This window comes from Octopus bimaculoides, chromosome 10 (assembly GCF_046866305.1).
Source record: "Octopus bimaculoides isolate indiv1 chromosome 10, ASM4686630v1, whole genome shotgun sequence".
NCBI lineage: Eukaryota > Metazoa > Mollusca > Cephalopoda > Octopoda > Octopodidae > Octopus > Octopus bimaculoides.
This window is the reverse complement of record NC_142937.1, coordinates 72,630,097-72,657,790: the sequence shown is the minus strand read 5'-3', so window position 1 is coordinate 72,657,790 and position 27,694 is coordinate 72,630,097. Positions and strand designations below refer to the sequence as shown.

The 27,694-nt window shown below is 35.8% G+C and overlaps 1 protein-coding gene across 2 annotated transcripts in view; it reads left to right on the top strand.

Annotated features, from left to right (window-relative positions):
- Positions 1-27,694, top strand: part of LOC106871864 (tubulin-specific chaperone cofactor E-like protein) — a 36,225-nt gene that overhangs the window by 7,142 nt on the left and 1,389 nt on the right. Inside the window, exons 2-8 of one of the 2 annotated variants that reach the window (XM_089358797.1) lie at positions 12,453-12,644; positions 15,364-15,502; positions 19,125-19,206; positions 21,165-21,864; positions 22,884-22,942; positions 25,067-25,203; positions 26,386-26,554. In XM_089358797.1, the coding sequence (XP_089214923.1) occupies positions 12,453-12,644; positions 15,364-15,502; positions 19,125-19,206; positions 21,165-21,864; positions 22,884-22,942; positions 25,067-25,203; positions 26,386-26,554 (1,478 nt within the window). The remainder of the gene's footprint in view (positions 1-12,452; positions 12,645-15,363; positions 15,503-19,124; positions 19,207-21,164; positions 21,865-22,883; positions 22,943-25,066; positions 25,204-26,385; positions 26,555-27,694) is intronic. The other variant, XM_089358798.1, reaches the window with a different exon arrangement.

Sequence of the window (27,694 nt, the reverse complement as noted above, 5' to 3'; positions counted from 1 at the left end):
AGATATATAAGCAGGGAGGGAATTCCAGAGAGCCAGCATCTTGGGAAGAAAGGACTGGGCGTGAGGATTAGTGTAGGTACCTAATGGGCTGGACACAAGAAGAGTGATGATTTGAGGAGAGAGATGAAGTAAAATGGGAATGCCTGGGTAGAAGTGGCATGAACCCAGGTTGCAACATGGAACAAAAGTTACTATAGTAGTGGTAAAAAAAAGGTAAAGAGAGGAGACAATACACTTGTGAGCCAGGAATAATGTATAACGGATAAGCTTTAGTTTTAAGTTTAACCCCTGTTGTTAATTCCAAATCAACCCCGATCGAATAGGTCTATAATCAAAGTTACTTTTACTATGACACTGTTTTTTTTTGTTTTTTTTATAGACATAGTGTATCTAGAACAAATTTAGCCAATGTGAACTTATTAAAGATAGTAGGATTTGATTTGAGGAAGACTTATTTGCTATTTCTAACAAGTCAAGTGCAACCATGTAGAGGTTTCCATCATCTCACCCCCACCTCCTGTGGATGAAACATGCATTCAGAGCATACCGTCTATTCCCAACCCATCCCTTTGAATGCTCACCCTTCCACTGTAGCTGTTCACATCAATCTCACCAATTTTAGAGGGACTGTCGTTTCTCCTGTGACTCACATATATGAAAGAAAAGAATAATGAAGGAAGTGTAGATGCTAATATGAGTCTAATATTGGCCTCTTAATTATGCAACAACAACATACAAGACAATGAAGGGAGAACTTGAAACAGCAGATAAATCTACTTCAGTTTATTACACTACCATCTTAAAGACACATTCAATAAATACAGTACTAACTACACCCAAAACCATGTAGTAAAGGGAACAAACATGCTTACAATTCCTTTAAATCTCTTTAAAAAGGTACAGACAAACTTCTGTTTCTTGAGGAATGTTGTTTTCTTCAGAATTGTTACATGTGAGCAATCTCTTTTTTAAAAAAGCATCAGAAAGTCACATAGTCTGACTCATACATCATATCTGCTGTTGATGACTTTTTTTGACCAACAAGATGAAAGCTTCTTTACCAATGGGATTCAGGCACAACACTAATGGAAATAGTGTGTGGACTTGCAAGGAGAGACTATGTTAAAAAATAAACCTCATTTTGTTGCATTCCATGAGAATACCTTGGTCAACCTATGAACTTTTCAGCCAACCCTCTTAGTATAGCCTTTCCTTGAAAAGATGTTCCCCTATGCAAAATTTCGCCCACTATATCAGTGGTTCTCAAATTAGTAAATACTACATCACCACCTCCACTACCATCAAAAAATTCCTTGTAAATTAGTTTTTTGCACAATATCCTTTCCTCCTCTCTTCATTATAGATGAGAAGAGGGTGGCAGGCTTGTTGGCACGCTGGATAAAATGCTTAACAGCGTTTCTTCAGGCTTTACATTCTGTGTTCAAATACTGCTGAAGTTGATTCGGCCTTTCATCCTGTTGAGCTCGATAAAATAAGCACCAGTTGAATATTGAATTCAATGTAATCAACTTCCCCTTCTCTTCAAAAACTTCTGGCCCTGTGCCACAAAATAGAAAGAGTTATTAATGAGAACATAAGAGTGTTTGCATTTACATAATCCTTCTTTCTTCACCTTATTAGTGGGACAAGTTTTAAGTCATTTTAAATGTATTAAACATGACAATTTGTCTTTCCACACATTTTAATTTCTAAGGGGTTCTTTCCATTAGGGATCTTGTCCCCACTTTGAGAAACACTGAGTTAGGTGCAAAAATGTAGCATTACACACACACACACACAAATACATACATATATGCAAGCATACACACACATATATCAAGAAGATTAGTCATGTATATATTAAGTTACTAATTTGTTTACATACAATATTTCTCTCTCTCTCTCTCTCTCTCTCTCTCACTCTTTCTCTCTCTTTCATTCACATTCTGTATACATACAGCTACACACACAGTACATATAAAATAAGTGTAGATAAACAAATTAAGTATGTTGTGTGTGCGTGTATGCGTGAGAAGTTTGTCTGAATATTTGGAGAGAAGAACTTACCTTTCACCTTTAAATTTGAAGCTCCATGCCTCAATCAAGAATTAATTAAATGCATTTGCACTTTCATAAAGATCATCATCTTCATCTGCAGCAGCAACCAATTGTTTGTTTGTTTTCTTTTTAACCAGTTTTCAATGCAGTAGCATTCAATATATCTTTAATAAGGGCCAAGGGGTCTCTCTACACAGTTACTTAATCTACTAGAAACAACATTCATATCTTCCTTAAATCAGGGTCATCTTAACAGTATTATAGGTTCCTCTGGGCAAAGCAATGCACTGTGGTGGGGGATGCCAGTACACAGTCATAACATACATAGATTAGCATTGAATTTCCTAGAGTTATGGGGCCCCTTAGATAACAATCCAGTGTGCCTTTACTTCAAAATGACACCATCCTGAATCACATTTTGCCATCTTAAAAAGATACACATTGGCTAATTTAATCCATGATGCACTAAATATGAAAAAAAGATAAGGTGTTCATGATTGGAACCCTTTTGATCATAGGTCTGCTAAAGGGGCTAATTGCAATAGTATTGCTTAACTCCAGATATTTCCAGCCTCTCTCCAGTTCTTTTTCAATGTCTTCCTGGAGAACATCATGCAGGAAACACTTGAAGAGCTCTCACCCAACTATTTCCATTGGAGGCAAGCCCATTTCTAATCTGCACTTTGCTGATGATATTGACTTGTTATGAAGCAGTGAAGCAGAACTACATGACCTCACCACCAGACTCAAAAGAGTATCAGGAGCATACAGGATGGAGATCAGCCTAGAAAAGAGCAAGATCTTGCTTAGTGGTAACAACCAAAACACTTTGACCAAGCATGGCAAATTCAGAAGGAGATAACAAAATTGGACTTACCATGTTTTAACATGTATAAGAAACCCTTTTTTGTCAAAAATTAGGTTTAAAAAATATGGGAGTTTTTTATACATGGATAATATTATGATCCCTTACAAAACTTTTTTTCCAAATTTTAAGCCCCAAAAATTAGGAGGTTCCTTATACATATTAAAATACAGTAACTTGTTATTATCCAGTCATGCTGTTGGCACGGATTCCCATGACTCTCTGTCACCACCCAATTCTAATTTAATTAGGAGCTTGAGTCATTATGAATCTTTCATTAGCTGATTACACAACCATGGACACTGCCCCTATGGATGCATTGCAGTTACTCTTTTGATAGATCTTGGTGATCCTGACTGTTAATCTTCTAGGATTCCTCCACTCAGCATCAGTGTAAGAAGCACCGCTGGCTCAGTTGTGCTTTTCCGCTACCTCTTTACAATGCACCATGCTGCAATCCCATGACTTCACTATTACCCTGGCAGAGTGGCTGAATGGGTGCTATGCCTTGCCAAAGAGCAACCCAAAACTATTCAGGGCATGTCATCACTCGGTGAGATATTTTCAAAATATTTGCATTCCCACTCAATATCATAACTATTATCAAAATTATTCCAGCCATGACCATTTTAACTTTTGTAATTTTGAGAAGTTTGCTCCCCAACCACATGGTTTTTAGGTTCAGTTCCCACTGCTTGGCATCTCGGGCAAGTATCTTCTACTATAGCCCTGGGTTGACTAAAGCCTTGTGAGTGGATTTGTAGACAGAAACCATAGGAAACCTGTTGTATATGTATGTATGCATGCATGCATGCTTGCTTGTCTTTGTCTTGACATTGCATGATAGTTATAAAAATGAGTGTCACTGTCCTACAAGCAGTGTCATTCACTTCAAATATTCTGTGAAAATATCTGGTCACAGGGAAAAATTACCTTGCTCGGAAACAGGCTGAGAAGTTGGCAACTGGAAGGGCATCGGACGACAGAATATCTGCCTCAATAAACACTTTTCAGACCCATTCTAGCAAGGGAAAGTGGTTGCTAAAACGATTGTAGCAGTGGCAGCAACAGCAGCAGTGTCGGTGACATCAGCAGTGATGGTCATGTTGGCATTGGTAGCAGCATCAGTGCCTACATTATTTAAAGTGTTCCCTTTTTAAGACTGTAGGGTATGATCAGATGGAGATTTGTCTCTCGGTTCATTTTTGCTTCTTTCATTCATATACACTAACATTATCCATGACATAACATAGTATGTTTGCCTCATTTCTTTCTAGCCTTCACACATACATACTCTGCATTTAAAACCCAATGTTTCACTGCCATGCAAAAATTACATCTCGTACAATCTGCCCTTCATGTAGATAATCCTTCCCATGGCCAGCAGAAACATTTAGCTACTTGAACCTTTTCACTCTGTTCATAGTTTGGCTACTATAATTTGGGACCCCACCACCTCAAACACCTCCTGTGGTGATTAGATCACCTAGGTAACAGAAGCTATCAACTAAATCTGAGGACCCTTCTGTTTAAAAAGAAAAACATACCAGTGTTGTTACTGCTTGAAAATATGAAAACAAAATACATAGAAAACTTATCTTTTATCTTTTATGTGGACCAGTCATTTGAATGCAGCCTTACTGGGAAATTGCCTTGACAGTTTAATTGAACAAATTGACCCCAGTTCTTATTTTTAAGTCAGATACTTATTCTATCAGTCTCTTTTACTGAACTGTTAAGTTACAAGGTAGTAAACAAACCAACACCTGTTGTTATGTGGAGGTGGGGGACAAAGACACAAACATTCGTTTATTCATACATACACACACACACACACACACACATATATATATATACATATACACAACAGGCTTCCACACAGTTTCCGTCTACCAAATTCACCCTTAAGGCTACAGTAGGAGACACTTGCCCACATCCAGAATCACATGATTGAAAATCACTTCTTAACCACACAACCATGCCTACAGCTATATATTCAATTTTCATTTTATTTCTGCAAAGTACAGTCTGTCATGAGTTGTCTGAGAATATCAGCACATTTCTGAGATTCAGTGGAATGGTGACAGTAACAAGGTTACAGAAGTGCAACAAAACTTCTTGATGCTTCATAATAGACAGTACTTTTAAGAAGAAAATTCAGAGTAAATATAACAGCTGTTGTGTTTTCTCAACTAGCTATCTTAATGTAATTGTTTCACTTTTAGCACATGGTTTCAGATCAAGTCCGTTGCCGGGCAAGTGCAGCTCCAAAATATGTGTGTCATATGCATGTATACACACACACACACACACATACATACACACACACACACACACACACACACACACACACACACACACACACACACATACATACATACATACATACATGAGCATGTCTAGACATGCAATTATATGCATGAGAATACATAAAACAAAACATACAAATTTGCACATTTACATACATACATACATGCATACATACAAACAAACAAACAAAATACCCTGCTGGTGTTGTTGAAATTTCAGTGAAGGAGCCTTGGATCTAGGATAGAAACCAACTCTTTTTCTGTTGGCAAAAATTCTTGAAACAAAACTGAATAATGAAATACATACATACACAGATACATACATACATACATACATGCATGCATGCGCTCACATACACATACACACACATTTAGATAGATATAGATATGGTGAGATAGACAGTAGGGATTGAAGAAATTCAGATGAATTCTTCTTCAGTCAGCACTCTATGTGAAAAAGCTGGTTAACAAAATGTCAAGTGAGGAAGATGGGAATCCATATAGTTTGAAGGCTGACTTTTTCATTTATTAATTGATTAATTAATTAATCAATTATGCATACAAACTAACGTATAGTAACGAAATAGTTCCTGTACATTCGAAACCATCATAATCTCGAATAAAGTTATGTAACAATATTATCTTTGCATGTGTGTGTGTGTGTGTGTGTTCCAGTGTATACCTCATAGATGCTGTGGGATACATCGTCACTGATGCTTCTGGTGTCTAAGAAAGTCTCATATCTTTCAACATCAGATTTCGGTGCTCATTTGACTCAGCTGGGATTGATCAAGTCTCAACTTGTATCCCAGGAGCAGTAAACCACATTGTCTATTCTCTCTATCTGAAGCCAACTGATGGCCTCCTCTGCAGCTTTGTTGATGAAATATATGGCTTTTCTCTTTGCTGCACCAGGCCCACTGAGAGCTTTACAGAATGAACACCCCTACAAAACTCCAGCAGCTTCAATTGGCTCACAACATCCACACCAGCATTGGCTTTTGCCTCTGCACTGTTCTTCTATCACCTAGTACCAAGCAAGCTTTTTCCCATGAGCCTTCTCCTTGGGTACTTTCCAGTGTACGGTCAGTTCCCATATAATCACCTGTTTGGAGGAATTTGAGATGACAACTATGTCTTGGTAGTATGATGTGGCTGAGGATCTTAAACTATTTAACAAGATCCACTCTCAGCTGCCAGTCTGGGACTGCAAAATATAGATACAGTCGTTGTTTCATTGAACATGACTGCCTTCCAGCTTGATGCGTGTGTGTGTGTGTATTTGCTTAATGAGAGATAGAAGATCAAAGAAACAAGAATTTTTATTAATCACTACAAAATACTTGTATCTTCCATCCTTCATTAACCAAATTGATAACGAACAGTGGAAGTGGTTGTGCTTTACCAGTAAGCTACCTGGTATAGACCATTTGTTTTATTATATAATAATAATAATATATATATTTATTTATTATATAATAATAATAATATATACATGCATACATACACACACGTGTGGGTGTGTGTGCATTTACATAACGTACATAAAGAGAGACATGTTTGTATGTGTGCAAAACAAGAGTATATATTCATGCTATTTAACTATCTAACACACCCACCACTTTTTCCACCTTTTTTTTTCACATTTTCTGTCATCATGAGACACTGCTACTTGTTATTCATGTATGAAACAATATCCAAGTTTATCCTTTATATAAAGTCTAATATATCCGGTTTCACTAACCTTGTTAAAGTGCCCTGCATTTAAACCTGCTAAAAATTCACTTGGTAATTTACAGTATGTAAAATCAAGTCCTACTCGGGTTTTTTTTTTTTTTATAGCTGAATAACTCTTGTTTGGGCTGTTAGGTTTTATGTTGTAACCATTAAGTACAATTTGGGTTAAACCAAGGGACGATACTCTGTCAGTAAACCGTTTTTAGGCAGTCTATTGTCTCTCTTGAAACTATATTAAATGCCAAGATGTTAGCTGACAGCTGACTTCAGTAATCTTCCTTATGCACTGCACTAGAATTGTGTATTTAATTTTGTTGTTAACATTTTCTTTACATGTTTTTTAACATTTTTTTCTTTATATTGATTTCATGTATGCATAACCCACACACTCACGCATATAGATATACACATGCACACACGCACACATACACATATATATTACATCATCAGCAGCAGCATCGTCGTCATCATCATCATCATAATTTAACGTCCATTTTCCCATGCTGGCATAAGTTGGATAGTTTGACAAGAGCTGGCAAGTCAGAAGACTGCACCAAGCTCTATTGTCTGTTTTGGCATGGTTTCTATGACTGGATGCCTTTCCTAATGCCAACCACTTTACAGTATGTAACGGGTGCTTTTTATGTGGCAATTTAGCTAGTTCACAACCAATGGTAATTACCTAAATTACAAAAAAATCACTGGATACTGGTATGTGGTCTTCAGTTAAAGCAGAAGCAAGGTGTATCATCTTCATTAGTAGTTCTGTGGATCACACTCAGTCTTCATATGTGCAATACGATCTATTCTGTAAGGGATGGGGATGACCTCTGATTAAAATAATGGTGGTAACAGTTGATCTTTGATCTTCTAAATGAAACAAAGAAAATATGTTGCCACCAGTTTTTTTCCACTTGTTAATATTGTCTGTTGGCCATAATTTCCAATAGAAGTGTCACCGTTTTTTTTTTGTTTTTTTGTTTGTTTTTTGTGGTGAGTGATAGAGCATCCTTTGAATTCAAGCTGCACAGAGCTGGCACACACTAATAATTCCATCAATCCATGGACTGGTATTTTATATTGATCCCTGAAAGAATAAAAAACAAAGTTGATTTCAGTAGGATCTGAACTCAAAACACCAAGTTGGAACAAATACCACACGATACCAACACTCTAATTGACTCTGTCAAGTCATTGCCTGATTAAGTAATTCTTTCTGCTATAGGCACAAGGCCAGAAATTTTGTTAGGAGGAGCTAGTCAATTACTACTGCTCACTCTTTTAATGTAGGGTAGCCAAGTATCACCGCTATATCAAAACACCTGTACTTGTGCCTCTATCATACTTTAACTTCTCAGTACCTGGCATAACGCCCTCCACACACACAACACACCTTCCTACCTCCCATACTGCCCACACTTAGTCACAGGAGATTTTCTCTTACCTGAACTTTTCTGTCTTGCAACTTAGCAATATCCCTCACCTAGTATATACTGTAAGGGTATCCAGCCATAGGAAACATGTCAAAGCTGAATCTGGAGATCAGCACACAATCCTGCAGCAAGCTGCAGGATCCTGTCAAACCATCCAGTCTATGCTAGCATGGAAAAGCAGATTATAAATGATGATAATAATGATATATATATATATATATATATATATATATATATATATACAGAGAGAGAGAGAGAGAGAGTGAGTGTGTGAGAGAGAGAGCAAGTGTGTGTGTGAGAGAGAGAGAGAGAGAGAGAGAGAGAGAGCAAGTGTTTGTGTGTGTGTGTGTGTGCGTGAGAGAGAGATTTACCTACAAAATGTTACCTTTATACTATAGTCTCTATATTACCAATTCTGACTACCATCACCTGGAATGTGGTTGTAATGAGTATATTTAAATAGTTTATTTAAGAATTATTTTCTGCATCTTAAAAAAAAAAAATTATCTCAAAGCTTTTAATGGCATTTTTCTTTCTTTCAATTTCCTCCAGTTAGTTGAATGATAATGTTTATTTTCAGACTTCTAGCATCATTCAAATGAAATAACTGAAGCAAAAAATATTTCCAGACCTGTTTATTTTCAAAACTGAATAATTTGATAAAGGAAATCTTACTTAATCTACAAAACTAAAAATGTGCCAACAAAGAATAGTTTAGTACTGTCTTTTTATTCCATATTAGTGCTGTCTTAAATGTAATTGGGAATTTCCAACATTACAAAACCTGTTGGCAGGAATTTAAAACATAAAAATAAGAACATTCAGTCCTGCATTTTCTGACTTCGGTTAATCAAGCCCTTGCCGATGTATTTGATAGACAGAAACTGAAAGAAGCCCATTGTATACATATACATATATACATACATGTAAAAATCTGTAAAACTTTTCAGAAGTTTATCATTTAAGTATATATGAACATGCCTAGACATACATGAGAATATATGCATGAGAACATATATGCATGAGAATATTTACATAAAATAAAACATACACATCTGCACATATACATACATACTTACAAAGTTACTCTGCTGGTGTTGTTGAAATTCCAATGAAGGAACCTTCGATCTATGTTAGAAACTGGCTTTTTCTCTATTGGCAAGAAATCTTGAAATAAAACCAAATAATTACATACATACATACACACACACACACACACACACACACACACACACACTTATACATGCACTTATGTGTGTGTTTGTATGTATATGTGTGTATGTAAATGTATGTGTATACATATATGTGTATATAATATATGTGTATATAATACACACACACATGCACACACATAAACATATACGTATGTATAGGCGGATGGATATACAATCTGTATGTATCTGTTATTGTCTCCTTGTCTTGACATTACGTGATAGTTGTAATCGAATGTCATTATCATGCAAGTGGTGTCCTTCATACCCAGTCTTCCATGAAAACATGCTTGTTAATGGGGAAATGTTACCTTACTTAGAAATGGGTTAGGGTTGGTGACAGGAAGGGCATCCATAAAAAATTCCATTCGACCCATGCAAGTATGGAAAAGTGACATTAAAATGATGATGATGATCTTTCAAGGTGGTATATTATGAATCATAAGATTGTTGCCTTGAATGACTCATGGTATCTGTTCTGACACTTTGCGCTCTGAGTTCTAATCTTGCCGAGGTCAACTTTGCCTTTCATCTTTTTTCAGGGTCGATCATAGAAGTACTAATCTACTTTTTTTTTTTATGGTAGATTATTACAACTGTTAGAGTGTCGAACTAGATGTCTTGCAGTATTTTTTTTTTTGTCTTTGCATTCTGACACAAGGCCGTATCAGCTCAAGTCAGTGACCTTTTACCCTTGGATAAACATCTGTGGCATGGAAAGGGCAGATTTATATGCATGGGGAACTGCCAATCCTCCTGAAAAAAAAATCTTACCCATGCCAGCACGTATTTGTAAAGATGTACAGTCAACCTTGACAGATAGAGACCCTACATAATCTTTGTTTTGTTTTTTTTAGGTAGTTGTATTTCTTATGGTTTTGGTCAGTAGGAAGAGTCCTTGCATATGACATTTGGCAGCCCCTCTCAGTCTGCTGAAATTAATACAGCTGAAGTTCAGCTTGAGCTGGGGCAAGTTGAGATCTGTTGGTGGAAAATGTGGCAGGAAAAAGAAAAACCACATAGTTGACAGAAAGGAATGAGTGAGGAAAGTGATTAGTGCATGACCTGAAAGGAAAAGTGTTAGATGTGATGAGGAAAAACATAGACCACTCTTATAGCAGTAGAAAAGGCTCAATAAGGACACTTAGTGTCTATAAGATAGAGGATGGAATATGGTGGTTATTTTTGGCAAGGTGAATGTCTTTTGTGAGAAAGCTGCCTGAGTTTGACTTATCTACTACTCAGGGTTCTGTGAAGAAATTACCTGTAATTGGTTTCTCTACTGTACAGGGTGAGGTTTTTTTTCTCATCTACTCAATACTATAGAAACCAAACCTTCTCTCAAAGGGTAAAATAATTTATGGTCAAATCTCCAAGATCGTCAAGAGGGGGGGGGGGCTTACTCATCATGCTAAGAACTTGATACTATGTACTTAGTGCAAACAGTTGCAGTGATATCTCTGGCAGATTGACAGAGAATCAGTATTTCAAATGTGATAGGTGTACAGTAGTTAGCTGCAAGAGCATCTATGAAATGAAGTTCCTGAAATACTTACCTTTTTATTTTTTGCATGTAGCAGTTCAGGCTACCTCGATGACCTAATTAATGCTAGAGGTGGTTGTACTGATAAGTAGAGTAGCTAGAGAAAGAAAGGGGTGGAAAAGTACTGTTACACATGTTGGCAATAAGCAATCTCTCTCTCTCTCTCCTTCCACTGAAAGTTGACTGTATGAAGCAAGTATCCATCATGTGAGACATGAATGTTGAATGCAAAACCAAACAAAAATGAGGTGGTTGTTATTGTTAGATATGCACTGAGGGCGAGCCAAGAAATGGACTGGACATTAAAGACATCAGACAATATATGCAAAAAAAAAAAAAGGTGGGGGTAAAAAATTATTGCATTAGTGGTATGGAATGACACATAATACAAATAAATGGATGTGAGCGCTAGGTGGAAAAATATCTCACCTGATAGTGGCAGAGGAAGACATTGAAAGAAATGGTGACAATATATCTCAAGGTACTGGGTTTCACTGACAAAATGGCACAGGAATGAGACAAACTGTGATCCTTACCAATTTAGACCTCTCTAACCTATGTTAATATAATAAAATGAACATTAAAATGACAGTAATGACAATAATGATGACATCTACAATAATATTTGCAGCAGCAATTGATGATGATGATGATGATGATGATGAACAATGTCTTTGTTCTTGGGATGAAAGGTTTAAATTTTAGTATAGTTCTTCTCCTGTATCTCTAGTTAGTGAGTAATCTCAATTATTTTAACCATTCAGATTAACAGAGCAAATCAATTATTGTTAATGACATACATAGTAGTTAGTATTACATGTAACAACAGAATAAACACTGTAATTTACATATATATATATATATATATATATATATATCATCATCATCATCATTTAACGTCTGCTTTCCATGTTGGCATGGGTTGGATGATTTGACTGAGGGCTGGTGAGCCAGAGGCTGCACCAGGCTCAATCTGATCTGGCAAAGTTTCTACAGCTAGATGTCCTTCCTAACACCAACCACTCCGAGAGTGTAGTGGGTGCTTTTTCGTGCCACCAGCACGAGGGCCAGTCAGGCGGTTCTTGGTGTAGGCAATGGTTTGTGGTAAAAAGTTTACTTTCCAACCATATGGTCCTAGGTTCAGTCTTACTGCTAGGCACCTTGGGCAGGTGTCTTCTAATATAGTCCATGTATATGTTTATGCATGTGTGTGTGTGTGTTTATATATATTTGTATATATATATTTACTTATATATAACAACTTCAATAAATTTTTTTCAAACATTTCATTTTCAGGTCTTAAGCCAATATGAAATTGACTATGCTGGGATCCCCATCAGAGGTTTGAGTGCCCTTTGTCCTAATGTTATTGACCTTGACTTGTCTAGCAATTTGTTATCATGCTGGTCAGAGATACTACCTCTTATTGCACAATTACCTTGTTTAAAGTTTGTCAATCTCAGCCACAACAAGATAAACAATCACAATGTAAGTAATATCTAACAATTTACTGTTATTGTTGTTGTTATTATTATTTGTATGGCAGCAAACTGGTAGACTCATTAGCATGATGGACAAAATGCTTAGCAGCATTTCATCTGTCTTTACATTATGAGTTCAAATTCCGCTAAGGTTGACTTTGCCTTTCATCCTTTCGGGGTCAATAAAATAAGTACCAGTTGAGCACTGGAGTCGATGTAATTGACTTACTCTCTCCCTCGAAATTGTTGGCCTTGTGCCAAAATTTGAAACTATTATTATTATTCAGTAGTTTTATTTTTATAATGTGTTTTCACTTCACTACCAAGCGCAGCTCTGTGTGCCTTGGGTATGTGCTGTGGTTTTGTATCGAAAGTTATTTTTATTATTATTATTGTTGTTGTTGTTTATTGTTATTATTATTATTGTTCATTATAATTATTATTATCATCATCATTATTATTATTATTATTTTATGTTTGACTTTTGTTTTGCATTTGTACAAGTTGGATCCAAGTCTCACCCAGAGACCTCAAGAGACAACAAGTTAGAAGTTCATGTAGGTGTTATGCCTAGGGTACCATATATTTGGATTTGTACAGTTTTGTTCTAGTGAATGTTTAAGAAACCATAAGAAAATTATGTGTTTGCTTTAAAATTTGAGATCACATAGACAGTATTTTACGTAGGATATGGGCAGTTCCCATGAGCACTATCTTTTGAACTTCAGCCATTTTGGGGTTTCCTGGTATCTGAGCTAGGTAGTAATCAGCCCGTTTCGCTGTCATTCCCAGGGCACCTATGACAATAGGTATTGTTTTCGTCTTCAGATTCCACATTTTGCTAATTTCTATTTCAAGATCTTTATATTTGCTCAGTTTTTGGTAGGTCTTGACAGATACGTTTATATCGATTGGGACAGTCATATCAATGAGGAGGCATGATTTTTGTCTGAAGTCTTTCAGTATGATGTCTGGCCTATTTGCGTCTATCTTTCTGTCAGTTTGAATGGTGAAGTTCCTGAGGAGTGCAATGTGATCATTTTCAAGTACTGGGGGTGGTTTGTGTTCCCACCAGTTTTTATCATGGGGCAAGTCCAGGTTTTTGCATATTACCCAGTGAATATATTGTGCAGCTCTATCATGCCTGTTGAGATACTCTGTAGGCGCAAGCAGACTGCACATGGAGACAACATGATCGATGGTCTCATTTTGTTGTTGGCATATACGACATAATGGGGAGCTGCCATTCTTTAATATTATTATTATTATTGTTGTTGTTATTATTATTATTATTATTATTATTATTATTATTATTATTAAGGTAGTGAGCTGCCAGAATCATTAGCATGCCAAGCAAAATGCTTAGTGGCATTTCATGTCTTTATGTTTTGAGTTTAAATTCCGTCATGGTCGACTTTACCGTTCATCTTTTTGGGTTTGATAAAATGAAAACCACTCAAGCACTGGAGTCAATGTAATCAACTACTCACTACCCTCAAATTTTAGGTCTTGCACCTACAGTAGAAAGGATTCTTCTTCTTCTTATTATTATTATTATTATTATTATTATTATTATTATTATTATTATCATTATTATTATTATTATTATTATTATCGTTATTATTATTATTATTATTATTATTATTATTATTATTATTATCTCTTCATCACAGGTTTTGTTGGAGCTCCTGGAGTCTTGCATGTGTAAACGACCGTGCGAATGCGTAGCAGGCTTACTACCTGCAGCCTACAGTATCATGCTATTCATTCTTTTCAACTATCTAATACTTTCCTGATTATTCTGGCCATGCCAAGGAGGCAAAACTTTTGTAACAGTTCTACTGGGCACTCTATTCTGATTTGCTTTATATTCCTCTTGATGTCTTCTGATACTGTCTTCAAGGACCCAACAATAGTTGACTCTATCTTCACCTTCTTCATTTTCCACAGCCTGGCTATTTTGTACTTAAGGGAGTTGTATCTATCTATTTTTTCATCTTCCTTCTTGACTATTTGTGGGTCAGAGGAGCATGCAACATCAACTATATGTGGTGCACCTTGTCCAACACCACTAGGTCCATATTATTATTATTATCATCATTATTATTATTTTCTCAAAGGATACATCTCTCTTCTTTGTGGTTGATAGACCAATTACGAAGCATTTCTCTGTCTGGCCATCCTTGCCAACAATATGTGATTAATTAGCCATTATTTCCATACTTTAGTAAATTGGCATATCCCCCAAGAAGATGATCGTTTGTCATTATGCTATACCTTTTCTGGTGTTCTGTTTATACCACCTTTTTCTGTTCGCATTTCACAAGGCTTTCTTAACTTCCAATGTATGTAAGTCCTAATTCTGTAGATCTATTCTCATGTGTTTAACACTGGGCAGCCAGAGACAAACTGGTTCATTGTTTCTTATATTTCTGCAGTAACAATGCATTCTACTTCTTTATATACTTTTGGTAGTTGCAAGGCCATGATCTTCTGTCACAGTAGAAAATCTTATAGCCTCAGCATTGTCTCCTGCACTTTGCGGCTAGTGAAATTTTTTTTTTTTTTTTTTGTCTATTTCTTCCTGTTCAGGTTCTTTCTTTCTCTCTTTTATCTTTCTTCCTTCCATCAATATATTTCTAAGCTATACTATTTTTGTTGATTGTTTCACCTATCAATTAATTAATTGCTAGTGTATTTTTTCCCTTTCTTCTTAAAATTTGCAGCATTATATTCAAAACTGGCAAGCCAGGTTACCTAATTTAGAAAATCTAGTGCTGAATTCCACCAATGTAAAATGGGAAGATGTCGTCCAATTGTGTGGACACCTACCTGCGCTGAAAGATCTACATTTATGTCAAAATGGTATTTTACTCATATTTTTCTTCATTATTATTATTATTATTATTATTATTATTATTATTATTATTATTATTATTATTATCATTATTATTATTATTATTGGTTGCTCCTGTCATTTTCAACGTATGAGTGTTTAAAGGAGAGAATTTAAAGAAAAAAAAAGTGCAAAAAAGAAAAAAAACTTTTTAAAAAATAAAAGAACAAAAGCAGCTGCATCTATTTGCAATGGATGTGTGAATGTAATTTGAATCCAGATGTGGATTTTGCTATGAAGTCACAATGAGGATGCTGATGATTTTGATTTTGCCTGGGATTGGACAAATGTGTCTGTTGATTGCAGAATATAATTCTTTTATTATCATTATTATTATTATTATTATGTTTGACTTTTGCTTTGCATTTGTACAAGTTGGATCCAAGTCTCACCCAGAGACCTTATTATTATTATTATTATTATTATTATTATTATTATTAAGAAGGCAGTGAGCTGGCAGAATTGTTAGCATGGACGAAATGCTTAGCAGTATTTCACCTGTTGCTATGTTCTGTGTTCAAATTTCACTGAAGTCAACTTTGCCTTTCATCCTCTCAGGGTCAGTAAATCAAGTACCAGTGAAACACTGAGATCAATGTAATCGACTAGTCCCCCCCACCCCCACCCCCACCGCACCCAAATTTCAGGCTTTGTGCTTTTAGTAGAAAGGATTATTATTATTATTATTATTATTATTATTATCATCATCATCATTATCATTATTGTTATTATTATTATTATCATCATCATCATCATCATCATCATCATCATCATCATCATTATTATTATTATTATTATTATTATTTTGCTTTAACAAAATTAATAGTTATATTTATCTTGTTTACATAATAAGTTTTAAATAATTATAGTTATGAGTATATTGTTCAAGGTTAGTAATATTTGAAAATCAGAGTTGACGCAATCAGTTAGTTGACATCCTGCCAACAAAAGGACTGATCTTTCATATCTCATTATCAATGTATGCTTGTGAATTGTAGCATAATGACAGCAGTATTAGTAAATAATGACTGTTGGTATATGTACAGTATTGCAGTGTACCAGTTGTTGTTGTTCAGTTCAAGGTCAACTCTGATTGAGGGGACGTATGATCAAAGGCCATAACCAGTCATTAACTACATAATCTTTTTGTTTTCAGATATAATGTATCTAGGACAGCATTATCCCATGTGTCTCTCTCTCGTTTGTTTTTCTGTTTCTTTTAAAGATGAAAGAGTGTAATTTAGAAAATATATGGCTGCTATTTCTTGCAAGTCATGGAAATCATAAAAGCTCCCTTGTTGGGCTCATATTAATGTTCTCGTGGGTTTGTGTATGTTATAATCAGTACAGTCTAGCAATGAAACCATATTTTATCTAGCTTATTATCTAATGATTTTTCATCAGTTTGAAAGATTTTTTTTCTGACTGTTATGTTGATGTGTAATAACTTCAGTTTCTTGTTGATGTATTATGAGGAACTGAATGAAGTATTTGAGCTGTTGTTTTACAGCTGGGAGCACTTGTTTAAACCTTCTCACTCTTGTAAACTAGAAGTATCAACTACATCTAAGTTGACTAGAGCTAGTCAAATAATTGATTCTGTTTGAAGTCACAGCACAGTGCCTTCAGGATAGGTTTGTTCTTAGAATGTTTTATTTAATAACACCCACCTGTCACATGGGAGACTGGGGTTCAATTCCCCAAGCAGGAGTTTTCCTTGATCTGCTAGATGGCAGAATCGTTAACACATTAGACAAAATGCTGAACAACATTTCACCTGGTTTTACATTCTGAGTTCAATTCCCATTGAGGTTAACTTTGATTATCATCCTTTAGGGGTTGATAAATAAGTACCAGCCAGTTATTAGGGGTGGGAGGTCATAGTAATCAATTACCGGCTCCCATAACAATTTCAGGTCTTGTGACTATATAGGAAAGGATTATTTGGGATGACAAGATTCAAATGAGAAATCTACCACATTCCTCAATTATCAGACTTACACATTGATGAGATTGTGCCTACAAAATTAGAATACAGAATATGTGAATGATATAAAAGAACCTTAAAATTCAAATATAGTTTAAATGATATCATTTTATTGGAATTAAGTCATTTTATTATATTTGTAGGGCTTGAATGGCTGAGGTGTTTGATATTTATGTTCCACAGATTCTTAATTATATTCATCATCATCGTTTAACATCCACCTTCCCTGCTGACATGGGTGGGACAGTTAGAGCCAGCCAGGCAGAAGCCTGCACCAGACTTCTGTGACTGTCTTGGCAGGATTTTAATAGTTGGATGCCTTTCATAACACCAACCACCTAGCAGAGTGGACTCCCAGTAGAGTAAAATTTGCTTTTGATTTTGTCTTCTTTAACCTTCTGTCTGTCCTGTGTCTCACATGTGATACACGGGACATATTTCCCTGGCATCCATGCATCATGTGTGATACATATTTTTAATTTATTCAACTGCAAGGACTTATAAAAGGAATGCTTTATATATGGAAAGTATGAAACAAGGGCTAACTAAAAGGCTGAAAACAAGCATGGATGTCCTAAAGGACAAACTTATAAAAATGCTTTGGACAGTCAAAGGATTAAATTCTGAGAAGCCTGACTGTAGTTTAACTCTTTTGGCACCAATCTATGTGAGACTATGCATAAATTAAAATGATTTGTCATAATTTTATGTAAATCCATTGTATTAAGTTCTAAACACCAGCTTAATAATGAAAAAGATTAGTTATGTCACTAAATATTTTTATATTCTTGATTATTTTCAAAATTAAATAAAACACAGAGTAGTTTTTCACTAGAAATACAGACACAAAAGGGTGAAGTAAAATCTGGAGTTAGAACAGGTTATCAGACATTAATAGAAAGAATTTTAACCATGTTATATGGTGTTACGTAACATTGCCAATAATAATGATTACTAATATGTAAAGATGTCAAGGCGGCAAACTTGTTTGGCAAAGTGAAACATTATCTTGCTTGGAGACAGGTAAGGGTTGATGACAGCAAGAGCATCTGGCCATAGGTAATCTGCCTTGATAAACTCTGTCCATCCATTGCAACTATGGGAAAGTGGATATTAAACAATGACAACTATTATCATCATCAAAGTGATGAATTTCATCTTTTGAAGGGTTTGATAAAGTGTTAGTTTGAACACTGAGGTTGATGTTATCAACTAGCCTTCCTCCCCTAAAGATTTCAGACCTTGTCCTTTTGGGGAGAAAGGATTATTATTATTATTATTATTGAGTTCAAAGTCTGCTAAGGTCAATTTTGTATTTCATCCTTTCGAGGTCAATGAAATAAATATCAGTCATGTACTGTGGTTCGATGTACTTGACTAGCTCCATGCCCCAAAAAGTACCAGTTACACACTGGAGTCAATGTAATCGACTTAATACCCTCCCCCAACTTGCCCTTTTGGCAAAAATTTGAAATCATTATTCTTATCATCATTCTTATTATACTTTATTTTCAAACTTGCCTTGAAGCAGTTTTCTTAATCACTATTACTGTTACACGATGCTTCACATTAACTCTAATGCTTTTTGTCTTTCATTCGACTAGGTTACACGGTATTGGATTGTACGCATCTGGACAAAATACAGCGGGTGCAATCTATATGGATGAATGATAACTATATAAACAGGTATAAAACACTTACTGACTCTCCTTTCTTCATTTTTCAAATATGCTGGCACTCTTAATGAATATCTTTCTACTGTGATTGCTTTTCAACAAGTGTCATTTTGTTACCTGCTCAATTTTTATTCTTCACTATTTTCTCTCTCCCTCTCATTCTATCTCCAGTATATGTATTCCAAACCATTAGCAAACATCACTTTCTAGTGAAAGGTTCTGGCTGATATAGTAAATATTTTCTCGTCCTTATCCTCACAGAAAACCTTGTGACCTGATGTGTTTGGCTGCCAGTCCAGCCTTTGCTGCTTGTCAATCCGAGAGGGGCAAAATGCCAAAATATCAGCCACTTTATTTTGACTGATTTGTGGTTGAGCCTGTGGCACTGGAGACCTCCAGCATTTTTGCAAAAACACAAAATTAACGATAAAATGAATTGCCGACACAGACTATTGCTTGTTTATTTACATCCTACTTCTATATATTATATTTATTTATTTATTTATTTTACTCATCACTCTTCTAAAGTAATAAATTAAAAAGCCTCTTCCTGCCATGCTGAATCTGAGGCCCAGTTATGATTGACAATTGAATTTCTGATGCTAACCACCTTAAAAAGGCAGTAGCATCACATATTCTAATTCCTCATCCCCACTCAGTAAATCAGTATGTTATCTCATTGTGTTCCAATTTACCAAGTTATGACTTTTATGTGTGTGTCTGTGTGAATATTGGGTGTGCAAAAATCAGTGCCATCAAACAAAATTACTTCACTGTTGTATTTAGTTTTATCAAAATTGTGTGCCATTACACCAGGGATTGGCAACATATTAGCCTCTAAGTTGGTTACTAGGGACCTCAGACTGTTTCTGAAAGACACTTTTACATTCTAATGTATTTATGGTCTATTGAGTAGTCGGTGACTTTTAGATAGTCTTTTGTGTCATGATTCATTTAATTTTTGCTTATATAGGTGCAGGCATGACTGTGTGGTTAAGAAATTTGCTTTGCAACCACATGATTTTAGGTTCAGTTCCATTGTGTGACACCTTGGGCAAATGTCTTCTGCTATAGACCCAGGTCAACTAATGAGTGAATTTGGTAGATAGAAATTGTGTAGGAACTTTTTGTTGAATATATAAACAGGTTGGTCAAATTGAAGCAGATGTCTCTGATAAAAAGCTGAGGGGCATAGGCCGAGATAATGGTTGCTAACCCATGATGTACCACTAATCTAATCTTAAGTATTCTATCGCATACTCTGACTACCTCGATTACCTTATCAACCCATTTCTCCGCAAGAAGTATACCCATACCCCTGACCCCATCAGTGTTCCCTGCCTAGAAAAATCTTGTACCTGTGTTCTTTGTCTGTGAAGAACCTAGAGGAACCTCCTCTCCACCTTATTTCTTGGAGGCAGCACAAATCGACACATCTTCATTCAAGCATCTCACCAGACCTACCTTTCAGTGTACCAACTCTGAGGGTGTGAGAGATGTGGGCCCGTGAGACCCTGGGATGGGGGACAGCAGCGTCATGTACCTAAAAGGAAAGCTCACATTTGGCAGAATGCATGAACAAACAATAGCCTTCAACCTGCATACACTACACCATCATTTTTATGCACTATATGATCGATAAACCCTAGGTAGGAGTTGGGGATGACATTAAGCTTTTAGAAGTGTTCATGGGAGACAATCAAAGGATGACAGAGAATAGGAACTTCGGTACAGGTGGAGGGGGTGGGAAGGTGGGCATACCACGAGCTAGCAAATTTAGACGAGAGCATCTTCTGGATTTGTATTCTTCCAGGGGAGTTATTAAAATATATATATATTAAAAAAAAAATTTTTAATTCTCTATATATTTTCACCTTGTTAAGATAAATTCAGTTTGTGAAACTGTTATATATGAAAAATCTTTTATGAATGCAGTTCTCCTAATATAATTTTTCTTCTCCTTTCCAGTTGGTTCGAGATATGGAAGTTGCGCTATCTGCCAAATTTGAAATCTCTTGTTTTATCAGGAAATCCTGTGGATGAATTGTTTTATCATTTTGAACAATTAGAAGAAACTAGTTATTCCTTTGAAACTCCTGAGAAGCAGGAGGTATTCTCCGAAGCAAGTTCTCCGCGTGAAACCAAATTGAAATCTTCCAATGTTCGTAGAAAACTTCTCATGGACAATTCTGTATCTTGTGGGCAGTATCTTGGTGTATTTAATGATATTACTGAGAAGTGTCATTCTAGATCCCAGAATGAAGAATTCACAGTTATCAGCTGCAAAACCTGGTCAGATTCTGACTGTCTTCAGGATGTTGAAATGAAACAAGACTGTGAAGAAAATCAGATGGAATCTGAGCCTATTGATATCAACTACAAAAATGTGATTTATTCTGATTCAAGCAATAGTTCTTCTAAACAGGAGATTGAAGAAACATTAGAAGTTTCCAGTTGTGAAAGTCCACGGTTCAATGATTCTGGTTGTGGTAGCAGTATTTCTTCCAGTTTTATCATAAATGAAGAGGACTATTTATGTGACCAAAAAGTATTAGGAAGACCCTTTGAGAAATTACACACTTTGTGTCTTAGTAAAACATCAGTTAACGGATGGGATCAAGTAGCACAACTTAGAAAATTCCCTGCATTAAAATCTATTCGCTTGATGGTAAGTTCAGACCATATTTTCCATTTATTGAGACATACAATATACGTTTATCATCATCATCAATATCATTTAACATCAGTCTTCCACGCTGGTATGAGTTGGACTGCTTTTAGTTTTGGTATGGTTTTTACAGCTGGATGCCCTTCCTAATGCCAACCACTTTACAGAGAAGACTTGATGCTTTTTATACCCCACCAGCACCAGTGACATCTGTTTTGGCATGGTTTTCATGGCTGGATATTCCTCCTAACACCATCCACTTTACAAGGTGGACTGGGTGCTTTTCGAATGGCACCAGCACCAGCGAGGTCTGTTTCGGCATGGTTTTTATGGCTGGATGCCCTTCCTAATGCCAGCCACTTTACTGAATGGACTGGGTGCTTTTTACATTGGTGCCAGCTTATAAAATAAATATATATATTATAATCATTATGATAATCATTGCCGTTGTCATTGGTGGCATTGTTATTTTGTTCTACATTCCTCATATAGTATCTTATACTTTTAAGCAATTTATTTCTTTCTATAAGTTCTTCAGTCTTTTATAAATATCAAAATTCTTTTTTTTAAAGAATTTACAATGGCTTAGAATAATTTCGGTAATGTACTTTTTATGGTCCTAAAATCCTTGGGGACTTTTAGTTGGATTTTAAAGGAACTTGCAACTAAGATCAGACAGCAAATTTCACAATACATTGATTTACATTTACACCACACCTGCAAGAGTTTCAATCTTTCTCTGGCATTTATCTGTCTTGAAAGGCAGTGGAATTATATATCACTGCTTATTCAAAGATTTGAATTGCAACCCAACATGGGGGAAAGGAACCACCACCTATACTATGGTTATCCCCTTTCAAAGTGACACTGAGTGTATGGTGCCAGCCTGGGAAAATCTTAGGCTTGTATGAAAATCCCAACCTGAGAAAATCTTAGGCTTCATACAACAAGCTTTTATCTATCAGATAGGTTTTCCATTATTTCATTGCTTCTAACGCCTTTTCTTTTCTAATAATCAGGATATTCCATTTTTATTGGACATTTCATCTGAAGAACGAAGAAAACTTTACATTGCCAGGTAAGAGGATTGTTAAATTTTTGAATGTTTTTTTTTTTTAGTTCTTAAATTGTGAAGTGAGGTATTAGGAATGATAGTAAGAAACTCTAGAGAGAGCTGAACAGTAGACGGTCTTCAGAGAAGCATGAAGATAAAATCTTTTACCATTGAAATCTTATAGAATGCAAGCTGATCTGTGTTTGTCTATCTATCATAAGACATAAATATACAGGGATTAGCATTGAGTTGCTTCTCCAACATACTGAAAATTTAGAAATAACAGTCAAAAAATTTTCAGTATGTTGGAGAAGCAACTCAATGCTAATCCCTGTATATTTATGATGATAAATGGTTTTACCGATAAAGGTTTTTTCATACTGAACTACTTGGCAAAATTGTTAATTATTAATTTTATTATTAATTGACGATTCCCTGCCCTTATTCTTGTATCATAAGACATATGTAGGAGGGAAGAAGGGAAGGAGATAAAGATATTGTTGTTGAGAGTGAAATACATTGAGAGAGAGAGGTAGATAGATAGATAGGTAGTGTTGTCACCATAATAACAAGTTTTGATTTAAAATGTGGGAATTTTAAGTGCAAGTCTGTCAACACATTACAACTTAGACTTCAAAAATAGACTTTAACAAATATTTTTCACCTGCAGCATAGCAATTGTTAGCAGCCTAGTATTTGATAAAATGTAAAGTATTCATGAATATGTTATACAGTAAGCCATAGGCATACACGAAGGCCACAACACAACATTTACTGCAAACAAAAATCAAGTTATATTTCACTAAGTAAAATATAAAATGTAGGATGTTAAGTGTACTCCAGAGATTTAATTCAAACATTTGCAACATAAGAAGCTTCCAAGGACCAGCTGGTGGTGTTCGACTGGGTACAGATTAAGTCTGCTACCCAAGAATTCAGAATACAAAGAATCAAAATTTTATAAAGCATTTCATATGACTGTAATGATATCAATCTGCTAGCTTGACCTTGTACTTCCTTTTACCAACCTTCAAAGAATGAAAGAAAGGCAAAATTGATCTTGTTAGCATTTGAACGCAGAGAGTATTTATCCTGAACAAATGCTACAAAGCATTTTGCCCCATTCTCTAATGACTCTGCCAAATTGCTGGAACTGCCTACCCTTGAAATTTATCCATTTCGTACAAGCTTATTATGTATGACTTCAAGCTCAAAAAAATGTTGTCGTTCATTATCATCATATGATGAACTTTTTATACTTTTTTAAGACAGCAAGATGTGGTCTGAGGGAAATCTAGCTGCTTTTTGTGGCAGGCTGAGTAACCTCATAGAGCAGCAGTCCCCAACCTATTAGTCATATATAACTGTGAAGGGGCTATGAAGATAAAATCTTTTACCATTGAAATATTGAAATCTTATATTATAAAAGTCAAACTGATCCCCTGTCTGTCTGTCCATCACAACATATATGTAGAAGGGGAGAAGTTGTTGTTGAGAGAGAGAAGAAGGGTGTGACACAAGGCTTGAAATTTTGGAGGAGGGCGCTAAGTCAGTTACATCAACTTCAGTGCTGGACTGGTATTTATTTTATCAACCCCAAAAGGATGAAAGGCAAAGGTGACTTTGAAAAATTTGAACTCAGAAGGCTAAGCCAGAAGAGATGCTGCTAAGCTTTTTGTCCGATATACTAATGATTTTGCCTGCTCTCTGCCTTAATTCATCATCGTTTAACATCCACTTTCCATGCTGCCATGGGTTGGACGGTTTCACTGGGGACTGGTGAGCCAGATGGCTGCACCAGGCTCCAATCTGATCTGGCAGAGTTTCTACAGCTGGATGCCCTTCCTAACGCCAACCACTCCGAGAGTGCTTTTACGTGCCACTGACACGAGGGCCAGTCAGGCAGTACTGGCAACAGCCACACTCAAAATGGTGTTTTTATGTGTCACCTGCACAGGAGCCAGTCCAGCAGCACTGGCAATGAAGTCAAATTGTTTAACTGATATAATATGATTTTCTGCATTCTTATTTTATTTATTAATTTGCTACTTCAGTAACTGGGTTTTATTTTTATAAGTTTGTTATTATATAAGTATATTGTAAATATATACGCATATATATATATTTTTTGTTTTTCGTCTTTTTAAGTTTGCCAAATATTTCATGCCTCAATGGCAGTGAAGTGACCTTAACAGAAAAAGAAAAAGCCGAACGACAATTTTTGCGATATTATTGTGAGAAGATTGATAAACCTATTTGGTTTTGTGAACTGGAAGCTAAGCATGGTAAATATTTTTGTTTTGCATATTGTTCTCTGTAGCAAACTGACAACTCTGTCATAAAGTCATGTAGTTGATAAAAAAAAAAAAAATCAAATACCCTCACAAGGCATTGATTGGCAGTAGAAGACACTTGCCCAAGGTGCTGCACAGTGGAACTGAACCTGAAGCCACATGATTGTAAAGTGAGCTTCTTAGCCCCACAGCCATAAATGTGCCTATATTACTAACATTTTGATTATCTGTTCTCTTTTACTTGTTTCAGTCATTTGACTGCAGCCATATTGGAGAACCACCTTGATGACTTTTCTTTTGATTGGATGAATCGAATCCAGTACATATTTTTTTTAAGCTCAGTACTTATTCAGTCAGTCTCTTTTGTTGAACCGCTAAGCACACCAGTACTGATTGTTAAATGGTGGTGGGGGACAAACAGACACAAAGATGCATGCACACACACACACACACATATGATGGGCTTCTTTCAGTTTCTGTCTACTAAATCCAGTCACAAGGCTTTGGTCAGCCCAAGACTATAGTAGAAGACACTGGCCCAAGGTGCCATGCAGTGGGACTGAACCTAGAACCATGTGGTTGGGAAGTAAATTTCTTACCACACAGCTGAAACTTCCACAACATCTCGATTATGTTGAAAAGTTATTGATACATAACCATAGTGTACTCATTAGAAATATAGTCATGAAGGGGTTGAAGACAGAAGATTATAAATAGACACATCAACTCAATGAGCAAGCCTCCAAGCCAGCCATGGGCAACCCGCTGCTCACAGGATTTTCTGAATGGCACACCTAACGCAAAACTATCTTGAATTTTGGAAGTAGAGTGTGGCTCACCTGGTGATCAGTCATGTCTCATGCAGACTGCTGCTCAGAAAAGGTTGCCCATGCCTACTCTAAGTGGTTGCTTGAAATGGTTGAGATAGCAGCAAAATTTCCCTCAAATTACATGCTACCATATCAGTAAAAGAACTCATTGTATAATATGATCCAAGATATGCTACTACTTAAAAAGATTGTGATGGTCATGTTTGGCATATTTTTGATCATAGATTTACTCAATTAGGAGCTAAAATTGGGAGCCAAACAACAACATATATTTGATGAAACTTTTCCCACCAGGATGAATAGACTGATGTAAAAATGAATTATAATTGTTGTTTTGTTTCAGGGAAATTGAAGCCACTGGTAGACATTGATCTTGGTGCCCGATATCAAAGATGGGCCAACATCATTTTCATCTACAATGGTTTAGAAATCTTCTCTGAAAGACTTCATGTTGTCCAGTCTGTTGGTAAATTACGTAAACACATTGCCAAATGTCTTTCACTATCACTGAAGTAAGTGAATATATATATTTTTTTGTTAATATGAAGTTCCTTTGTTTAATCCATCATTATATCTCCTTTTAGCTGCTGTATTAGATGCCAAGCAATATATCATCAGATATCATAAAGAATATTCCAGATATATGTTAGCTTCTCTACCCTGCACCTCTTTTTATTTATTTATTTATATTGTATCACAGTTCGTAAACAATAGTATCATTGGTTACAAATTTTCAACTGGCCAAACCACTGGTTCAGTGTCTTTCCAATGGCAAGTGATAAGGGAATGTCTGTAACTTGTTGCAAAACAAATGCCATCAAGAACTTTGAAACACCATGGGTTTTTTTTAATTTTTTATTCCTCTCCTAAGTTTGTATTTTTTTCCTGTTATACATTGGCAAAAGATACATATTCCATATAAAAATATATTTGCATGTGTGTTTGTGTCTCCTCCTCCTCCTCCTCATCATCATCATCATCATTTTTACATCCACTTTCTATGCTGGAAATGGATTGGACAGATCATCACAGTCTAAGTCAAAGTTACTACTAGTAATGTGGTCATTGACCAGTCCCCCCCCCACACTTGCAAATTTTCTTTTGGTACGGTTTTTGCTACTGGACACTGGTTCTTCCTAACATCAACGACTTTACAGAGTGTGTTAGGTGTGTCCTATCATGGCGCCAGCACTGGTAATATTACCTTGTACCCTGTAGTGCAAAAGAGATTACTCACAGCACTATGTTGCAGAGTAAGGTTTTGGTCAACCCACAGTTATATTAGAAGATACTCAGGGTACTATGTTGTGGGATCAAACTTCTTAACCACGCAGCCATCTAAAGTCCTTTAACTCTTATTTAATTATAAACAGTTTTTTTAACATTTTTGTCTCCTAAATGATCCATATAGATCAGGGTTTTCAAACTAGGGTACACACACTTCAAGATTATGCAAGAAAAATTGCAGGGTACACGAAATTTGTAAAAACACTGGAATTTTGAAATAATCACAACCAGCTAAATGAAATTCATGTATCTGCTAGTTGTCTGAAGAATCTATCTTGTGATTCTTTCTTGTGACATTCTAATCTCATGACCGTAGTACCAGAGCTGTGACCTCTCAATGTGGAGAAGTTGTGGCTTGATCTTGA